At 38.2% G+C, this 20,810-nt stretch overlaps 2 protein-coding genes across 3 annotated transcripts in view; both read right to left on the bottom strand.

Moving 5' to 3' along the window:
* Window positions 1-2,494: 2,494 nt before the first annotated feature.
* On the bottom strand, window positions 2,495-4,614 carry rasd1 (RAS, dexamethasone-induced 1). 2 transcript variants are annotated; one of them, XM_020939704.2, is made up of 2 exons: window positions 4,275-4,614; window positions 2,495-3,544 (listed from the first exon to the last, which is right to left on the bottom strand). In XM_020939704.2, the coding sequence occupies exons 1-2, from the start codon at window positions 4,543-4,545 to the stop codon at window positions 3,015-3,017; spliced, it is 801 nt and encodes a 266-aa protein (XP_020795363.1). In that variant the 5' UTR covers window positions 4,546-4,614; the 3' UTR covers window positions 2,495-3,014. The 2 variants fall into 2 exon arrangements, with proteins under 2 accessions (XP_020795363.1, XP_055006286.1); XM_055150311.1 differs by having other exon boundaries at window positions 3,388-3,470.
* A 2,679-nt stretch (window positions 4,615-7,293) lies between these two features.
* pemt (phosphatidylethanolamine N-methyltransferase) overlaps window positions 7,294-20,810 on the bottom strand; it is a 68,802-nt gene continuing 55,285 nt past the window's right edge. The window contains exons 4-7 of the mRNA XM_020939711.2: window positions 17,295-17,440; window positions 14,836-14,947; window positions 10,537-10,611; window positions 7,294-8,162 (exon numbers count right to left, since the gene is read on the bottom strand). Of these exons, the coding sequence (XP_020795370.1) occupies window positions 8,108-8,162; window positions 10,537-10,611; window positions 14,836-14,947; window positions 17,295-17,440 (388 nt within the window). The 3' untranslated portion in view covers window positions 7,294-8,107. The remainder of the gene's footprint in view (window positions 8,163-10,536; window positions 10,612-14,835; window positions 14,948-17,294; window positions 17,441-20,810) is intronic.

The following is a 20,810-nucleotide window of genomic DNA, read 5'->3' as shown; positions in this document are numbered from 1 at the left end:
TCAGGAAGGTTGTTGTTAACGTACTCATAATAAATAAATTGTTCTAAATTGTATGGTTCAGTTCACGATTGTGCCCTCACCGTTTTTGACTGACTCTATTGTAACGTAACTGTAGCACTCCTTTTTGGAACTACATAAAGGAAGTTCGCCACCACTTAACCCCATTTTTCTGTCCAGTCTAAATGTAAAAAACCTCATAAGATAATTTTTTCTCATGAGTGCACCATTTTGTCTCATGAGATCTTGTCCCATCCCCAACAATAGTAATGTTCGAAACGCATTAGGTAAGTGAGCAATACATTTGGACCACTGCGAATCGCTGAAAATTACAAAAATCAGGTAGAGCTACAGCAACTTTTAAGGTCCCATATCAAGGGTGTTGGACTGGAGGGTAAAGGGTACTGTTTCCAAGGGCCCAGTGCAAGGAGAGCCCCCTCATTTTTCAACATGTAGTGTGGCAAACCAAAATAATTTGCACCAGGGTCTAGAATTTGGTGCTACAACCCTGGCCCATATTACACTATTTTCTGATCTATGTTATAGTATTGTTTCCTCATCAGAAACATCAGTCACAAACCCTGCGTATTTAGGATGAGTTCTTCTCTCAAACTGAAAATAACCTGTTCCATCTTTTTTGGAGATTATATTTGTGATGCGTAATGTAAAATAATTGCCTTTATGTATTTGTTGATTGCTGCATAAGAATGTAATTTATTATTTACTGCCTGATAATGCAATGTATCATTTATGAAATATTGAATAAACTTATTATTATTATACCTTTTAATTTCATGTGGTAAGTTGGATGATTTCAAGGTGGAACAGAGCATTTTGAGCTCTGGAGATGTAAACAGACTAATAAAAAAGGATTACTCAAACTTGTGTATGAAACAAAACACAACTCCAGATATGTCTTTGAAGAAGTAACAACATTCTAACATGACTTAAAGATGTATTGCAGGGGTGTCCAAACTTTTTACATCAAGGGCCACATATCTATACACAGATGAAGCAGAGGGCCGATCGAGGGCCGTAGATTGATGCTCAATACAGTTAATAATTGAATATGTGCATGTTTAACATGTTAGAATGAGCCATCAGTCTTTATTCATGCTAAAACCACACACTAAATATTAAATATTGACTTGATCGAGGTAGATAAAAAAAAAAAAAAAAAAAAAAAAAAACTTGCAGTAAAAAGTTCATTTTTAATTGATGCAAGGTAATTTGGGCCATTTCACCTGGAAGCCTGAGGGCCAAGAAAAAAATGTCTGAGGGCCGCATTTGGCCCACGGGCCATAGTTTGGACACGCCTGGTGTATTGTGTAACTGTTTGGCTGCTTGTTTCTATGGATATGCATCTGAAATGTTCCAACGTATGGCATTAAACAGCTCTAACTCACATCTATTCAATTAAAGCTGTTTTTACTACTCAAAAATACGTAGAAAAAGTATTTTGACTGTGAACAGGGTTGCCTCTCCACAGTCCTGACTTGTAATTTGATCTATAGACAAAGCAATAACATCTCCTTGGAGCAAAGCCATATACTCCACCAGAAACGTTACACAATGCACCTTTAAAGCTCCCAAGAATCCAGTTTGTGTAGTATAATAATTTGTGTAGTATAATACTTTTAAACTCCCCAAACTCCTGCTGACTCACTCCGTGCATTCTCGTCTCTACTGTGGTCTATATAAATCGATATAATGCTGACAAAATATTTAATTAACTATCGATCTTTTGCGACTACAGCCCCATTAACCTACATAATTTACCCAATAAGTCCCAAAATAGCTACAATATTGACATTTTATATTTGTCTCACATGGATCGAACGTCGCCAGCCATCTGCCTCATTTGTACGCAGCAGTGGATTTATTTATTTATTTTGAAACAAGGCTATCAGATGGACACTAATGGACTGGGTAATTAGCTTTGATATTAGCCTTAATGAATGCTGGGAACAACGGAACACGGCGTTTGCATTAGCGTACAGGCGACGGGAGCAGTGTTACGACGCGCTAACACTGTCTGTATTAGACTCGATGTTCCAGCCCGGTGGATACAGTAGACGGCGTGATTGCTGATAGCTAGGCCCAGTCACGTCATACGAGCCCGGGGAGGGAACGTGGTGGAAAAGGTCAAGATTAGAAGACCGCTGAGAATAGCACGAAGCCATTACAGTGCTAAAGAACAGCTTGTTGTATGTGCTATTCAAATGCGAACACGGTGTGATGCAATGTTTTGTGCTAATGTTGAGACATTGGCATACATGTTGTGATGTAATAACAGCGCACGGTAGGCCTTTGTGAAGCAGATTTGTAGTCATAATAACATTGTGGTCGCATGTTAGCTTAGACATTTGTGAGTAATATGTATTTCAGTGTTGTTTTGATTTCTAGCTTCATAAATGTGTAGTATTCTTTGGGGTACATGAAACATAAAAAGGAGTGGATACGTGTGTATAGTAAAAATCACTGCAACAAGTCAAAATGTATTTCAATATATTTTTTATTTTAACTTATTCTCTCAAGTCTTTGCAATAAAAAGGAACAGACAATAAATATACATTCACAATAAAAAATAGTTCATATTGCAAACACATTCAAGTGTACTCGACCATGTAAAGTCTAAGAGCAAATGTAAACAGCTTTTCCCTCTTATAACGTCTCTGGTTAGAGTCTCTTATATTTGTCAATCTTTAGGTCAGAAAGGCGTGACGTCAACACAACACATGAGCACTCGCCACTCACAATCAAGAAGCCACATTACGGGTTTAAGTAAGCTCAGGTTGGTTGAACAAGCTAAGGCTCTCAAATGTCTCTTGGGCTGTGTGTGCTAGAGTCTTTTGTGTGTTTTTTTTTTTTTTTCAGCGGATAGTCTGCATCGCCACAGCTCCTGGTATCCATGGAAACGGCGCTGCGGCGTAAGGGGCGCACATGTCCGCTTTCTTTAAGTCAGCGACCCACCGCTGACTCTCTGCTTTATCACAACTTCTTTTACAGAGTCAGTTTTAGCTAATAACGCATCTTTCTTTGTCCTTGCCCTGCCCGCCGCCTATCGCCTTCTCTTTAATGTACATGAGGTCGCTGTGCACACTAGGTCTTCGAGCGCAAGGGGTCACGATCCCGTACGCCTCGCCGATATCTTTGAGCTTCTTGTTCTTTAGCGACTTCCTGTGGAGCATGTCGCAGTACTGCACGGACACTTTGCGGTGCAGGTCGGGGCTCATCTCGTGAGGTAGCTTGGCCAGCGTGAACAGAGTCTGAAACATCTTATCCACGTTTTCGTTACGCTTGGCCGAAATTTCGAAGTAGGCGCACTTGTCATCGCCGGCAATGAGCTGCTCGATCTCCTCTGGCTGGACCTCTCGGTAGAATTCGCGGTCACCCTTGTTGCCGCAGATGACCAGTGGGACGTCGATGTTCTCCTTGATTTTGTTCTTGAGGCAGGACTTTGTCTCGTAGATCTGGCGCTTGAGACGCTGCACCTCCTGGAATGAGTCTCTGTTGTCCAGGCTGAAGACCAGGATGAATACATCGCCTGAAGAAAATAAAAGAAAATTATACATTAGTCACATGTGATCAGATCACCTCAACAACAGGACATAACATTGGAAACTACACACTATAATTACTATTACCACAATACCAGAAAGCCACTATCAAATAACCTTGCAAATTTTAAGTTGTATTCAGTCAACTCTTCTCTTCTGATATGTGCTGCTGCAATTGTAAAATTTTTTCCACAGAGGAAAAATTACAATTACAAATGTTTTTATTTCTATTTCTTTCATATTTCTTCTGTTTTTTGTAGTAAGTTTAGTAGTAGTAGACTGGTAGTAGCCTATTACTATGATTAATGCTTTATTATTACCATTAATGCAGCACCCATGCATTTCAGAATATTATTTGTAAAACTAAATAATAATAAATAAAATAAGATTAAAAAAAATATTCATAATAATTTGATAAAAAATGTACTGTACTATTTTTTTTATTATAATATAATTTTATATGCGGAATGATAACAAAGTGATGTGACAACAAGAAAGAGGTTCGGCTGTCACACTGTAGCCAATTCTCACTTCAAAGTAGCAATAAACAACATTTTCTTTCAAATTCAGTAAAAAAAAAAACTGATTTTGCACTTCTTCTTTTAAGATTCTAAGGTAGGTATAAGAGGATAAGTGATTTTAACCCAACTCTGCAACTACCCGTCAATAAAACTAAAAGTTCAGCTAGTTTTACCTAAAGTTTTTCGCTCTACGCACCTGTTAATATCGATAGTCTCCTCATGGCGGGAAACGGGTGGTTCCCAGACGTGTCCAAAATGTCCAGCTGGTAAACGTCCCCTTTGATGCTGTACAGTTTCCTGTGAAAGTCCTCTATGGTCGGCGTGTACTGCTCCTCGAATCTCCCGTTCAAGAAGCGAGACACGATAGCGGTTTTCCCAACTTTCGTGGAGCCGAGTATGACCATCCTGTAGCAGTTCTTGGCGGGGATGTCGTAGTCACTTTCGGACGGCGACATTTTCTTAATCATGGTGACAACGCGTGAGTGCAAAGGTAAGTGCGAAGGTGAGTATCGGTTTTAAGTGCTGTTATTGTTTCTCTGTGCGGTTCTGTCTTTCCAGCCGCGGTGCGCTCTGCTTTATAAGCCCGAGAGCGCGGCCCCTCCTCCGGCTAACGTCACGGACACACACATACACATACACGCGGTAGACAGACAAAAAAATAGAAGAGCTGCCCATTCACTGTATCGTTCCCATTGCTGCGTCAGTTTGCTATTTCTAATGAACGGCCGATCGGGATCGACTGTGGGAAGAAAACGCACGGACTGCATCACCAAGTCAGGTCAATCATTTAATGTTCACCAGAGTTACACTTTGTACAAAAACAAAACAAAAAAAAGGAAATGAGTTTTTTGTAACTGGTTAATGTATCCCAAGGCGCTTCCTAAAACCCAACGGAGCGTGTAAAAGTTGCTGCACGGTTGCATAAAACTAAACATGTGCTAAAACATCCGGCTAATGCATGACATGGAAAACGCACAGTTATGTATTTCAGTGGTCCACATTCAACAAGCATACGGCGCAGCAGTAATAATGAACGCCAACAGAGGGCGCTCCTGCACGGGTACAAGTTCAGGACGGCATGACAAGGCTACTGCTCTATGCACAGACTACTCAACTATATGTATGCAGCCTGTAACCTACATTTTGACTATTATATATGCCTATCTACCATGTAAGGCAACATGTAAAATGGGTAGACTGTGTTTTTGTTGAGACAGGTTTGCAGCATTGAGAATCTACTGTGGCCACTTTTCAGCAAAGGCAGGTTTGAAAACAGTGCTTGAGTGGTTTTGAATGAATGCATGAATGCTTGACCTTAACCAATATTTTCAGTATTTCTGTGGGTCACGGTTAGGGTTTTTGACCTGCTGCTGGACTTAGTCAGCTAGTCTGTTTGGTTAATCAATTGTCCATTTTCCCCTGTCTCTGTTATAAGCAATACAATGTGCAGACTGTAAAGTAAACAGAGGTCACTTGGAGAACATTATTCAAGTTTGGTGCCATTTTTTAAAGGCTTTATTGCAGGTATCGCTTAACAAATTATAATATAGCAGGAGGTTTGTAAAGGAAAAAAAACAAATCCTATTCATCAGCAAAAGAGTTTGTGTTAGAATTTACTATTGTCACTTAATTTTAAATTCAGTTGCTGACAAAATAATACTATCTCTAATACAGATATGAAACAAACATTGTACAGTATCTTTTGTTTTTGTTTTGAATGCATTAAGTGGATGACAGGGCATTTGATGTTGGTAACTGAAAAGGATAACTAACAAACCTATGTTGTTGTGTACTCTGGTCTTGATGTGTGTGACTGGCCCCTGAGCCTCTGCACAGTCTGAAGATCAGAGGGGCCATTGTCTGTACGAGTGATCCTGTTGGTTACCCAGCTACACTGTGCGTCACAATGCTCACCAGTCAGCTAACTTTAACCAGCTGCTACTCACTCAATCCACAGCACAAAAAGACTTTATACAAGTGAAAAAATCACCCTGATAACTTGTCCCACTTCACATATTAGTGCGCCATTCACCTTTTATCAGTTTAAATGACTAATAATAAAATAATAAAGAAACAAACTGAGAAAAAGTATAGAATATAAATATATGCCACAGCAAACCTTTGACACGTTCCTTAAATGATACAGCTGCTATGAACCAATTTAGTTGCACCAGTGAGAACCAAGCTGCTCTATCTGCCAAAACCCTAAATGAACCTTTCCTATGTTCCACAGATAAATGTTTAGTTTACCTCAAGTGTTACAATAGATTTGGTATTGTTTCCAGTCTTGTCTAAGTGAGATGATTCAACTCTCTAGGTTTCCTAGTGGGAAATGTCAGTAAGGCATAAATCCTTTTTCATCTATAACTGTTTGATATACAGTTCAAATGAAGCCACCCTGTTGAGTGTGTTTGCACCATTATAATATGACATGTTTATGAGACTGTTGTGAAGTGAGAGGTCACTTAACAGCCTTACAGGTTAAGGGCTCTTTAACATAAAGACAGCACCACTTACAGCCAGGTATAGCACATTTAATGTTTCACTTATGTAATGATAAATACGTACAAATACATGCAAAGTAAACATAAAAATATAAAACATTCAAAGAAATACCCTTTTCAAATATTTGCTTAGTTAGAATCATTTAATTGTTTAGAATAATGTAATCTACAAAGTATAAAGAAACTGTAGTTTGTGTCATCTTAAGTGTGCTTAACACGAATTTGTCCTACAAATAATTTGTTTTCTAGTCCAATAAATAAGATACAGTTGCAGTAATTATTTAACAGAACGTTCTAAACAATTATGCAAGTGAAGTTTTTTCAGTTCATCATTTGTCTCACAGAAGCTGGAGCAGAGTGGAGCCTGCAGTGACACGTGAGGGATCAATGTTGTGTCTTTCATAAAGCCACTCATCCTTCCATCTACACTGATCGAATTTCACACAGAAATGTGTGCTTTCTCCAGGAAACATGAGGAGAAGTGCTGGAGACCACTTTAGTTCAAGTAAGTCTACTCGAAAGAACACAGGGCAGAAAAGGCTTTAGTCATGAACACATTTCCAAACTTAAGCAGTATGTCTGCACTTTTGTGATAATCATAATCATAATTAGCTCAATGCAAATTAAAGACAAATTTAAGTATGATTTTTCCCCCCAGCATTTTTTACTTTAGTTCTTTGATTTAAGGCCAACAAAATCAGACTTCAAACCTTGACTGTATAGTTTTATTTTTACTTAAACAGTACATCCACAAGCTGTTTACGGTTGTGTTGGGGATTAGTACAGTGAAAACCTGAGATCATTCACCTCAACAATTTTATAATTGACAAATCATGGACAGTTCGTAAATTATGAACATTTCACATTTCATATCAACACACTAACAATAACACTGGTTGTCTTTAATGGTACAACATTAGCACTGCACAATATATTGCATTTTTATTCAAATTGTGTCAGTTCAGTCTGACAGGGGTTTTGCTCAGTTTAGTTTTTGCCAAGTTTGAATTTTGACAATAGAAATTAATTAATTAATTAAAATTAATTTACTATTTCAAAATAATTATTACAAATACAACAATAATATTGATGTTACAATACAATAATAATTGAATATTACATGCCTTAATATTGTACAGCCCAGTACAACATCAAAGAAAATGTGAACAAATGCATGTTATATATCCCAGCTGCTAATAGTTAATACTATGTCAAACAGTCTGTGCAGCATAGAGAGGTCAATTAAAATATAGTTTGAACATAGAGATTGTCTTAAAAATAATAAATTAGCTTCAGAAAGATATTTAGTAGGTCATCCAAAAACCAAAACCAAGACTCTATTTCTGCATTCATGAGATAATGTTTGATTAAATAATAATTTTGTGTGCTTTGGTGTGTGTAAAGAGCATTTTAACACAGTGTCAAATGTGGTATAATTTATTCTCATTTAATTTTCCCTGTGTCCACATTACAAGAAGGCATCCTGAGCAATAGTGGGATCCGAAGGCGTCTGTGAAGGAGGCCATTATTCATGCTTGCGTCGCTGGCTTCTCTCCTGATAGATGCGCTCTGTGAATGGTCTGTAAATATAACAGAGCAAACATGAAACGGGACAATAAATCAGAGAGGAGAATGCCGTACCACTCAGTGCCAGGACCGTACATGTGTTAAGTGAAGCGCTGAGTGATGAGAAAATGAGTATGTCCATTGTCCAACAGGAACTGCACATGTGCCTCTCCATGTAATAGCGTATATTTAGGCACCATTGACCCATATTAATGTCATAGCAGTACTTGAGAATTCTCTCTCTTATAACCAATTTGGAAAGTATTTATCTCCTTGAAGCAAAGAGAGCTACCACTTATTAAACAGAATTGTCCCATTTACTAAATATTAATTGTATCTCTTTAGATATTCTTCTTGTAAAATTAAAAAGGATGAATGGACTACGGCTAAATAGGGTTTGGTTTACTAAATTATCTGAGAATGAAACTAATCATAACATAAGGTATGTTTTGTCTTAGGGGATATTCAATTTTACTTTATTTTATTTTATTTTTTTTTTTTACAATGGGCACAGTGGGCAATTGACAGAAAAAGCACATGCATATAGTAAAAAGTTGCAACTTGGAGAGGTGTCTGAACTTCTATTTTCAGCACACAGTATGGTTCCCATAAATCTAAAATCATGTCAAATCCAGTCATGCAGTCCACTCTGTCTTCAAGTTTACCCAAATCAGATCATTCAGAATCAGTGCCACGGGCTACAGATAAATATAACACCATCCAATCCCCCCTCACAGCTTGTGGTGTGTCACCTTCTTTTCTATAAATGACAGATTTCTTATGACTGACAGAACTGGTAAAACCGTAGGGACATACATGTTTACCTGGGCTCTCTCTCACAGCATGTGGTTCTGTGACATCAAAAAAGGCAGGGTCCCACGAACAGAGAACAGTAGTGGTCAATTTTTAGATTTGATATAATTTCATTTTGCTAATTAAATAAATGATACAAGTATTAAATATTTAACTCTGCAATGGTTTTATCAACTATTTATTACAGGGAGTTTTATTTAAATAAACTCTGCATAATTTGGCTTTCAAGTTTAAGGATGTAACATTTTGGTCATATAGTGAAGTGTAATGTAAAATTCAGAGCCAATAGCTTCCACCACCGAGGTTAAGAGGATTGTGTCTCCCTTTGTCTTTTTATGTTTGTACCAAATAGAGGATATGCACAACTGTGTGGTCAATGCGGACACACAGTGGCACACCTGCTCTGTCGCTGAGTCCACCTACATAATGGAAGTGCTGATGAGTAAGTGCTAGCTGCAGCTGCTTTCAGAACAGCCTGCACATTTGTGTATTCTGTGTTAAGGGACGACAGATTCTAAGCCGGTATGTGGGGCGATCATAAACTAGTTTTTAGACTTGTCACGTAATATCCGCTGCTTGTAGAGTAGGATAGACCTCTGAGAAAAAAATAGTCTTTAACGAGGTGGTATTAAACTTCAGTGTGGTATTAATTGCTAACACATAACATATTTAGATCACCATATTACCTTTTATTTTTTGAAAATGCTATATTCACCAAAACAACATATTAACATGTACAATAAGTTTCAATTTTGTTTTTGGCACTCTCAGTCCCACCCCCTTTTCTCTCAACACGAAGTCACTCACCCTTCAGAGCGCAATCACAATACAATCAGTGTGCATTTTGCTAAAGAGACTATGGCAGATTGCATCAGATTTGTGAAGTTGTATATTGTTTTATATGCTTTTGTGTATTGAAAATGATCATGTGGGAGCATAGACTTGTGAGTTTCTTACATACTGCTAACTGTAAGGACAGTCTGAATAGGTGCCCAGGATAAATTGCTAAATTATGTGGCCATATTGACTTGTCAAAGCCTGATCCCGTCAGATCTCAGAAGTTAAGCTAGGCCGGGTGTAGTTAGAACTTGGATGGGAGACTTCTGGGAAAATCAGGTGCCACAGTGGGGCGCCAGTCGCAAAAAACTATTGCTGTGTCCTTAAGCAAGACACTTCACCCACATTGCCTAGTATGAAAGTGGTGTGTGCGTGAGTGATGGTGGTGGAGGCCGACTGGCATGGCAGCCACGCTTCCGTCGGTATGCCCCAGGGCAGCTGTGGCTGCAGTGGTGGCTTACCACCACCAGGTGTGGAGAAAAAGAATAATAAATCTATAAAAAATGCTCTGTAAAGCATCTTTATGACATATGTCTGTGAAAAGAAAAGAAAGACTTACTTACTTAAACATGCATGGATAATATATAAAACCTCTTCAGGCATGTTTTTGATGCAACGTTATAATATGGTGGAAAGCTTCAAAAAGTTGACTGTGTATAATACCCCCCTTTAAAACCCACAAGGACTAATGTTGTGCTTTTTAAATTAATTAATAATAAATAAACCTAGAATACATACCCTTCAAATTGTATTGCCACCTTGTATGCCACTGCTACAATTGCTGTCAGGGTCAGACCAGCAGGACTTGAGCCACTAAAAACACAAAGAAGAGGATGGCAGGTTAAATTTGGTGCTTATGAAATACAATTTACACTACTCTATATTGTGCCTATTTTTGACCAGTCAGTCGATCTCATTGTTTGAGGTGTGCAGCAAAGAAGAGTTACATAATATTATACAACTAAAGAAAACTCAGTTGTAAACTGACCATTAGACTCCATGCTTTATGACCAGCAAATTCATAGAGATAATTTCTGATTTGCGACAGTCAGAAACATTTTCCTTCTATTATTAAACCCTAAAACACTATAACTGCAATTTGGAAGACATTTTGCTTTGACATGTCCTTTTGGGTTTGTTTGCTCATGTGCAATCTGACCTGTTTGACCCACTAATTATGAACCATACATCTGCGATCAACATTACTCAGTCATCGTGGTTTTATAACTTGTGCCGACCCACAAACATACATCATAGCTTGGGTCTTACTCTCTTCTTTTTGAAACCAGGTTAAAACCAAATGGGAATATTAAAATATTCTTTGCTTATTTTTACTGGGGTTTTGTGATGAAGATAGTACAGTTTTTTCCATGTTCAGGTAACTTGAGTCAATTATTTTTGACAACGCATAAAATAAAGTAATTCATATCTGATCTTAGTAGTAAAAAGCAAACATTTAAAAATGGGTTAGGTATGACGTCCCCCTCCCCATAGCTCCCTCATCAGCCCATGTAGCCTAGATATCTTCTCTAATTGACAGGCAGTAGACAGGTCACATGTGCTCTAAAGCAAGCCGTGCCGGGATTCGTGTTTTCTTTGTTCTACTTAACAATGCACAAATGATACCTGATCTTGCTTTTAAACAACCCTGGTGCAGTCTCTTATGCTCACATATGAACAGAAAGTAATCAGAAGGAATAGGAGCATACCCGTGTTTGAAAAAGGAGTCACATTGACCTACTTCTCGTGTGAGAGTTAAAAAGAGTTATGGAAATCTGCCCCACAAATCCACCATACACAGCATCAACAATCCTGGTTGCCAAGTTTCTTCAAAAGTGTATCTGTTTGATACTAGTAGCCAGCAGCAACTGTTTTAGCCCTTATCAAGATTATTTGAGATGAGATAGAAGGCAAGATGTTGCCAGTATTTGGCTGGACATCTACCACTGTCAAATATTTTTATAATTTCTGACACTACTCTGTCAAAATGTCAGCTCTTTACTGGTGTCAAAATCGCCAGATACTGTTGGATTTTCAGCCTCCTCCATGCAGTTTTGCATGCTTCCATTACCAAGACAAACATGGTAGTAGGCTCATGAGACTGAAGGCTTACATGGTTCTGTGGCTTCCCTGACAGAGTCTGGAACTGCTGGAACTTGTCTGGAATCTGTTTCCCTCATGGCCGTTCCTAGAGTCAGTTACAGTCTGCCTGGGCCCAACCTTGGCTCTGTACAACCCCACTGGAGTGGATCCCTGGAAATTCTGGTCTGTTCCTCAGGCTCTTATGATTGTTGAAAAGCCAGCCCCGGTCAGGCTCAGCTTGGTGAAAGCCAGATCACAGATCTTACCTCAGGGGTGATTCCTCTAACCTTTAGGGATAGAGCCTACTATGCTTTCAAACTTTAGACAAATCACCAAGCTGCCATTGTTTACAGTAAGTAAACTGTACACCTAAATGAGTACACTCAGGGTGAGGACTTCCAGTCTGGTCTTAAAGCAATGCGCAGTACTGAGGCACCATTGCACCTCTCTGAGCTCCTTAATCTTTATACTCCTGTCTCTTACAGGACAGCTGACCAGCTCTTCATGAGTGTGCCACAGACCAGCAGCAAGCTCAGAGGGGACCAGGCCTTTGCGGAGGCAGCACCAAAACGGTGGAATAAGCTGCCTTTGCACAATAAACAGGTCTCTTCTGTCCCTTTTTAAAATCACTTCTTAAAATGCACATGCTCATTTTGGACTATGACACAGTTTTTTTATTTTTATTTTTTTTATGTATTTGTTTTATTCAGTGTGTTTTAATATTGTAGCACTTTGTTCCACCTGGTTGTTTTTCAAGTGTTATAAATACAGTTGCAGACTATATTAATCAGAGTCGATAAGTGCAGGGTCTTTTGCCTGTGGCAAACTTTGATAATCTTCTTTTTCTTTCTCTTCAGCAATAACATCCTGCCTCCCCCCACAAGATAAACACATGAATATTTCCTTATGTAACAGAAGGCCAGATATATATTTTTTTTACAAAAGTTATGATGTCTGAAATGTAAGTGCAGTGTAGACAAATAGTGAAAAACTTAGAAATTAAAATAAAATAGTCTGTCATTTACAGACAGAATACTTACACCTATTATGCTCTATGTGTTATATGGAGACATTTTAATGCATTGTCATCTCGAATCCCATTGTTCAATACACCAGACAGTCAGTATAAAGAAATGCCTTTCACCAACAATATAAAGTGTTGGTATTAAGTAATTATTTGTGGTATATTTCTGATTTGCAAATCTACAAATAATTGTACAGCGGTTGAATAATGAGTCTTTACACAAGACCAATTATCAATAGTGGAGTTTTAAAATGACTATTTCGTTTGCGTAGATAATGGTGAATCATGCTACTGTCAAACAACATTGCCCTTATGGGGCATGTGGGGTTAGCATGTGAGCGCAGTAAGTGGCCTAATTAGTGCATGTTGCCTACTGCGAGAGACTAGAGGTGTGACTTTCTGCTCTTCATACTCATCAGTGGAAGCTCCAGTACAAGCTGTGCGCCCCAATGTGACTAAGAGACATTTAGGCACAATGGGTCTGAAGGACCACTAACACTCAGGTTAGAGGGCATTTACATATGACAGAGTATCTCACAAGTACATGTTACATCAAGATCCGAAAACAATGAATGATGAAGGATGAGCAATGGATGCAGGGTGTGAATAATGCAATACGTGGCAGGGTTTTTCAGGGGGGATGTGGGCATGCAACCTGGATTACTCCATGGAGACAGAAAGTAAAAAATACAGTTAGAAACAAACATTCTACATGGAGACAGATAAATTTTATGCAATTCCAGGTTCAGAAAGAACAACTCCATGAGACAACCAGGTGGCAGACATTTCACCAGAGAAGTTACATGACAGGTCTGTGAAGAGTCAAACCCCCTCACAGCAAGGGTGCAGGGTGTTCAAGATTTTTAGTGCAATAACAACTCTTGCAAGTAAATAAATGTATTCCTTTATTTTAGTTTTTCTTATTGGCTGAATTTTTGGGGTTGAGGCTTTAAAGGGGCATTGAGTAACTTTTCTGGTGGAGGGTCTGTCACATGTCTCCGTGGAGACATTGCTCTGCCTGAAAATGAAAAAGTATGAGATTAAACAGCTTTACCTTATAGTATATTTATTAATTTACATATGGTTTTATAGCTCATAAATACCTAGAAAATAGGAATACTGACTGTGAATGGGGTTGCCTCTCCACAAATCTGACGTGTAACTTGGTCTGGTTTGGTCTCCATGAAGATAAAAAAATTTAATACCATACTATGAACCATTTAAGACAAAGCAATAACATTTCCATAGAGAAAAGTATTTGATGGACCCCTCCACCAGAAAAGTAACACAATGCACCTTCAAACTGTTGTATAGGTTATGGGGCAGTTACCAACCAAATTAATAACTGCCCATCAGTGGCTTTATACAATCAAACATTTAGCTATATAAAAGATGAGGAAAAAGAAGTGTTTTGTCCCAAACAAGCAAAGATATTGCTATCCCTAGCCCACTATGTGGTAAATCAAATCTATTGTATTTTTTTATACATGGCCCATCAAGGTAATGGTATTTAATAGAGCAAAACTAAGAAAAACTGGGCATAGATACTTACAACAAAATGTGTTGCAGTTTGCTGTTTTTAGGAAAATCTTGGGGTGCTTCCCTAGCAACATGCCTTATATTGCAGTCTTAGTTGTCATAGTGACAAAGCATACATGAAAAATGTCTACTAGGAAATGTGCACTTGCCAGCGTTTCATCCCCAAGCCTCCTGTACTTAGACTACTTATGATTAGGCTTCAACCTTGCACCGTCTTGAGAATGGCACAGATAAAGGCATTGTGCAGATCTATTTTATCTTGTGCAAACTGTATAAGAAAATGTGTCTTAAATCAATGTATCATTTAACACAGGTTTTGGACCTATTTCTGATAATGTGTTACTTTTAAAAATGAATCTGATTTAAAGATATTTGTGCAAATAAAAACTTACATAAGCGCTAAACCAAGGTAGTTGGCAGTGCTGCCCCAGTACATGGGGTTGTCTATAAGGTTGAATGGGAAACCTGTCACCTTCTCGTCCATCAAGATGCCAAAGTAATCACCTGAAAAATACCATAAAGACGCTGTTATTAGAGACAAAATAGTGGCAGTATCCACAATACTATTTGCTGTTGTATGTTTCTGGTGGTAAATGGAGGCATAAAGATAAGTGGAACAAGACACAAATCAATTACAGAACATTGAGACTTCCTGTTGCTTTTTGACCCACAAACATTTTGAATACATTGAGTAAGACTAGTTTGTGGTCAGTTGTTATGCCATTCCATGATAACTGGTTCATTGGGGGGTGTCTAAAGAAGAAAAAAACAAACAAACAACTGAACTAGGGCATAGCTAACCTAATCACTTTTGTATCCCTCACTATGTAATGAATTGTCCCTGTATTGTGCACAGATGGATGTAATCTGACCCATTTTTAGTATAACAGGACATGAACATTCAAATGGTATTCAACCCCTTTCTAGTAGGTCCCCCAAAACTGTCATTAACACATGTAGTGAAGGTTGCCCATTTTTTTAGTTTTTTTATTTTATTATCGACCATTATTATATAACAATTTGGATTACGGCATTTCAGTTCAACCAAATGTGGGTGGGATGAAATAGGCCATATAAACAAATGTGTTTTGAAAAGGAAAACTACATGTAAATGGCTAACCTCATTTCTGACCTCAAAACTGACTAGAGGCACCCATTCATATTCAAAGGAAGACCCCTGTCCAACTGTGATTATGTGTATTGGTCAACCTGGATTTTTGGATGCATGCTGTTATCTTAGAGGCTGAAGAAGTAGGTGTGTGGAAAGTGACTGTGGTGGTGATGCTTGGATCTGATCAGCCCGTTGAGACAAGGTGTAATTAGATTGTGTTGATATGTTTGTTTTCGTTCCAGAGTCGTAGCTTCCAATCATCAGGTCACTGTGACTCAAAGAGGCTTAATATAGAGCCAAGAGGGCACACTAATTCCCTGCACACCTACACAAACAGCATCAGCAGGTGTTTGTGTGGAAAGAACTAGATCGGTTGCCTGGCCACTCAAAAATACAAGCTTTCCAAAAATGTACATGTCATTTGGACACTGGTTTTATCTCCCATAGTTCAGGCAATCAAGTTTGTTTGTATCAAAACTGTTGTAAAGTAAACAAAGGAAAAAATAAGAGAATGAACTTCACAACATTGATGATTTCAGCTTAACCATTGTCTTAACCACTAAATGATGTTAAACTGAGGTTTGCACAGTAGAACTAATAGTGCAAGAAACTTTTTTGGAAAAAAAGAATTAACAGGTTTTAAACATACAAGGCAAGATATTGTATGAGATTTGGGATTCTTTACAGAGGACAGGACCAGGAGCTGGACAATGCCCAGGTCTGGTTTAGATCCTAAAATATTCCTTAGTGTAAAAACTAACTAGCTGTGAACAGGCTATCTTTAGCTCTAATTTGTAATGTGCCTATTTGTAAGATTGATATTGCCAGTCACATGCATTAATAAAGTCTTTTTTGGAGTACCTTTAAATGCAGTGTCAAATTTGCATATGTGCTCAAACTATTTTAACAGATACTCAGTGAGCAAAGTCGGCACAACAATATCTTGTATACACGATGTACATAACTAACATGCTCTCACATTCATAGACCACCACCCACGCAGACTCACACCTTCTGCTTGTCCGGCTGCCTGGCTCTGTCACCATATTGTGTTAAAGTGAGAGCTTATCAGAATAACTATATAACAAATATGGATTTATAACAAGACCTAATGTTCTGATCAAATGCAATCCAAGTGCTTGTTTTCAGATGTATTTACCCCATTCTCTCTGTCCTAATATAGTATTTTACTTCTAAAGGGGTATTAACTGCTAGCACATAACATATTTAGATCACTCTGCTACCTTTTATTGTTTTGAAAATTCAATATATGCTAAAAACAATGTATATCTTATAAGTTTGACTTTCGTTTTTGATTATTTGAATCTCCCCTACCTTTTCTCCCTGTAGTAAGTCACTCCCCCTTCATACTTTTGTATATTTATGGAGAACTGTTGTGTGGGACCATGTGTGAAGTGGGCGTGAGGGCTGAGCATTGGACTGAATCTTACAGCTAACGTACGGAGTGCCCAAATAGTGCCTGGGAGAGAGCGATCAATTATTGATAAATGCTTGGATGACATCTAAAACTTCTTCAGGCCTCGTTTTGATGAGGTTATAACATGGTAGAAGGTGAAAAGAAAAAAAAAAAGTTGGATAGCAATGACATAAATCATTTGAAGTGGCCGATCAAGGTTGAGTTAATCCGAGTCTAAGTGATAATTAATAATAATTCATATTTTGCAAACAATGAGTGTATGAATGTAGTACTGAAGAACAAAATGGCGTGCTGACACTCACCCAGGAATGTTCCAGTAAATCCCAGAGCCAGGAAGCTACTGACCACCAGCACAGTGCCCACCACCATGAGAACCACACCCATGTAGTACACCTCTGTCCGCTCCAGCGCCTCCCACCGGGGCTGAGTCTTCATGGCCACGGTCATACTGAATATAAAGAAAAATACATTGTGGGCTGTCAGAACATGCTGTCTCCACAAGCTCAAGAGACACAGTCTGTCTGCAGCAAACAAAAGAATGAAATAATGAATAGCAAGTTTAGTGAGATGCAAAAATATAAAAACAGAACACATTTGAAAGAAATGTAAATGACCTACTTTTATCAGCCTTGTACTCTCAAAACATTAGTATACACTGTGACAGAAGGTAATGTAATTCAGTTTTTTCTACCCCACAGTACATCTAGCAGCAGCAGATGCGTATGTTTATGAACATGTTAAGCATGTATGGAACTACAGATGAAGAAGTAAGTGTAACTTTTCCATAAAGAAACAAAATAAGCAATCATTAAAATGTAGGTATGGGCACATCACTGGTGCTCGTCTACTACAGTGAACATAGAAAATGAGACAAAGCTTGCACCCTTACTCACAAACTGCAGTTAATGAATTACAATGTTTTAATCAGTGGATCTTCCTCAGGTCAACAAGCAAAACAAGCACAACTTGAATAAATCATAAACTATGACTCACCACATGTAGATAATGGAAATCCTTACTTAAATTAAGTTCTAAGCTCACCCTGATCTTAAAATCCATAATTCATTTCAATTCAATCTTTATTAAGAACACATGATATCTGGTTCATAGTATAAAAAAAAACCAAAAAAAACAATAGTAAGAATAAAAAGTTAAATACAGTGCATGTTATAACGTATACAGACAAGAGCGCCAGTGTCTCCACAGCTTAGAGGTGAATCTGACAGATCTCCTCACAGGACACACTAGAGCTTCAATGATTTGATTACTCAGATTCACAGCTCTACACATAAATGAATAAATACAACACCTGATTATGACAGCACAGGGTCTCACATCACAATTTACAAACAATTCACTGGCGCTACAGAACCTCGGCACTTTCAGTAATATTCTCAAAGAGTCGTTATACGCCACTGTCAAACTCTGCAAACTCTTTTTCTTATAGTTACGCCAAAGATGCGCAGTATACAAAGGTGAGCAAAAACATTTAAAAAGTGCAATTTTGACATCACTGGAGCACATAGAGAACTTACGGACAAGCATATTGGCCTGGCCATAAAGCTTACACTGCTGCCTGTACATGTCTCTGTCATCAGAGAGGTCACTGGTGACATAATGTCCAAGATATTTGACCTCATCTGTGAGTTGGAGGGCACTCCCGCACAGAGAGAAAACAGGAAAGGACAACTTTTTGTCCTCTTTTGTTTTAACAATCATTACGTGACTTTTCCGAGCATTGTACTTAATGTCATATTCAAAGCCAAACTGAGAACAGATATTTAAAAGCTGCTGCAGACCTGCACTGTAAGGGCACAGTAGGACTAGGTCATCTGCATACATTAAATGATTATACAGATAATCACCAGCAAAACATCCAATTTTACATTCATTCAGCTGCACAGACAGGTCATCAACATAGATATTAAACAGAAGGGGAGACAGGATTCCACCCTGGCGAACTCCATTACTGACCCTAAAAGAGTCAGAAGTAGAATCAGCCCATTTCACCTGCATGGACTGACAGGTACACCAGAAGATAAGTATTCTAATGAGGTACCCTGGAACACCTCGGTTTGTTAATTTGTTGAATAGTTTCCCATGATTAATCCGATCAAATGCTTTAGAAGCATCTAAAAAACACATGAATATAGTGGACCCCTGGGAATTATATTTATCCAACATCTCCTTCAGTGCAAAGATACATGTGTCAGTGCCATGACCATGCTTAAAGCCAAACTGATTAGCTGTAGTGTCCATACTTTCGTTGCCCATTCTTTTTCGTGTGCATGTTAAGATCTCAATTTGTCAATGGTCCCACATACCAAGCAGCCTTTCTTAAACTCTGGAACAAACTGCCTCCCCGTCTAAAAAGCAGCCCCCTTAGGTTCAGAGCTGCTATAATGTTATTATTATTTATGCTGTTTTTACCTTGCATGTGAAACAACTTTACTAACTTATTCTTTGACTCCCTAAAGCACAGTAAACAATAATCCTTATAAAACTACAAGAGTTCTACTAAATTAACTGAATTCTCCAAAGCATTAGTGTAGCAATGTGACTCTTCAGTTTCTCTGCCTCCCTCCAGCCATTTAAGTGCATCTGAGAGTCTGTTCTTGAGTAAAGAATAAACTAAAGTGTTTCCCAAGAAAGCTTTTAACCCTATTTGTCATCATATGAAACCCTTAAGATGCTTAGCTTAGAGAGACTTAATTATACAGGTTGTGTATTAATAGTGCTTTGGACTGAATGTCAGAATCTTCATTGGAGATACATTAGCAACAACATTATAACAAAGTAAACAAAAGAACCATGGAACTAGAGCTGTGCCAAAAATCATAAGATCGTGATCTCAACTTTGGTTGCTCTTGATGATAAGGCAAGCACATTTTAATCGACAGGTCTACAGTCAGTGGTGTGGGGGTAAGAGTGCATGTTGCTGACATGGACTAGGAAAAAGTAGTCAAGCCCACAGTGTGTCTCTGTGTCCTCATGAGTCCTCCTGTTTCACAAGTTTTGACTTAAATCTGCACAGTTTGACTAAAAGTCCAGTGTCTTCTCTCCCTCTCTCTGTGTGCAACAATTTCTGTTTGCAGCACCTTCTGCCCCGCTCCTCCTTTCTCTCTGATCCAACTTCTCATCTTTTCTCCTCTTTCTCTCCTCTTCTGCTTGTGATCTATCCAAGTTACAGAAAGTTAACAACTATTTTTTCACTGTTAATGAGTGAAATTTAAGTCCTGATTTAATGAACAGATGTTGTGATGTCATGATGCAGTAGTTTTCAAGATAACAGCTACCTTTTACATTTGTTCAGCAGATACTGGCAATTCCAGGGCTGAAATGATCCAAATCATACTAGTGAAAGTGTATGGAGCTTAAAAAAACATAATGAAGCACTACCTGTATTACTACATGACACAAGCTGGAACTGTGGGTTTTCAGTTTGAGAGAAGAGGGACCCTAAATATCAAAGATGTTATTATACACCTAACCCCATTTCAGCCTCAACCTGCACACCAATGGATCCCAGATTTCAAACTAGTCGTTATGAAAATGTGAAGACAAGAAGACACTGGACTTTTAGTCAATGTGCATTCTAATAGAAAAAGAGGTGGAATTGGTTAGATTTTCTTATTCTCTCTCTCTCTTTTTTTTATTTTATTTTTATTTTTTTAACTATTGTGTAAGAGGTCAGTAAGTGTGCCCCTGTGGAGAGCTACTGAAATAAAACATACTTCCTGTTTTGAAAAAAAAAAAAGAAAAAAAATAGTAGTAGTTTTGGGATCAAAGTAGGTCAGAAGGTGTGTGCTGCTGTGATT

This window comes from Boleophthalmus pectinirostris, unplaced genomic scaffold (assembly GCF_026225935.1).
Source record: "Boleophthalmus pectinirostris isolate CB_2022bp ecotype Guang Dong unplaced genomic scaffold, ASM2622593v1 HiC_scaffold_14, whole genome shotgun sequence".
Taxonomy (NCBI): domain Eukaryota; kingdom Metazoa; phylum Chordata; class Actinopteri; order Gobiiformes; family Gobiidae; genus Boleophthalmus; species Boleophthalmus pectinirostris.
The sequence above is the reverse complement of the archived record's forward strand: the minus strand, read 5'-3'. Positions and strand labels throughout refer to the sequence as shown.

Coding starts and splice junctions, on each gene's coding strand:
- rasd1 (XM_020939704.2), bottom strand. CDS start 4,545: ATGATTAAGAAAATGTCGCCGTCCGAAAGTGACTACGACATCCCCGCC. Junction 3,545..4,274: donor GAGACTATCGATATTAACAG/GTGCGTAGAGCG, acceptor TATTTTCTTCAG/GCGATGTATTCATCCTGGTC.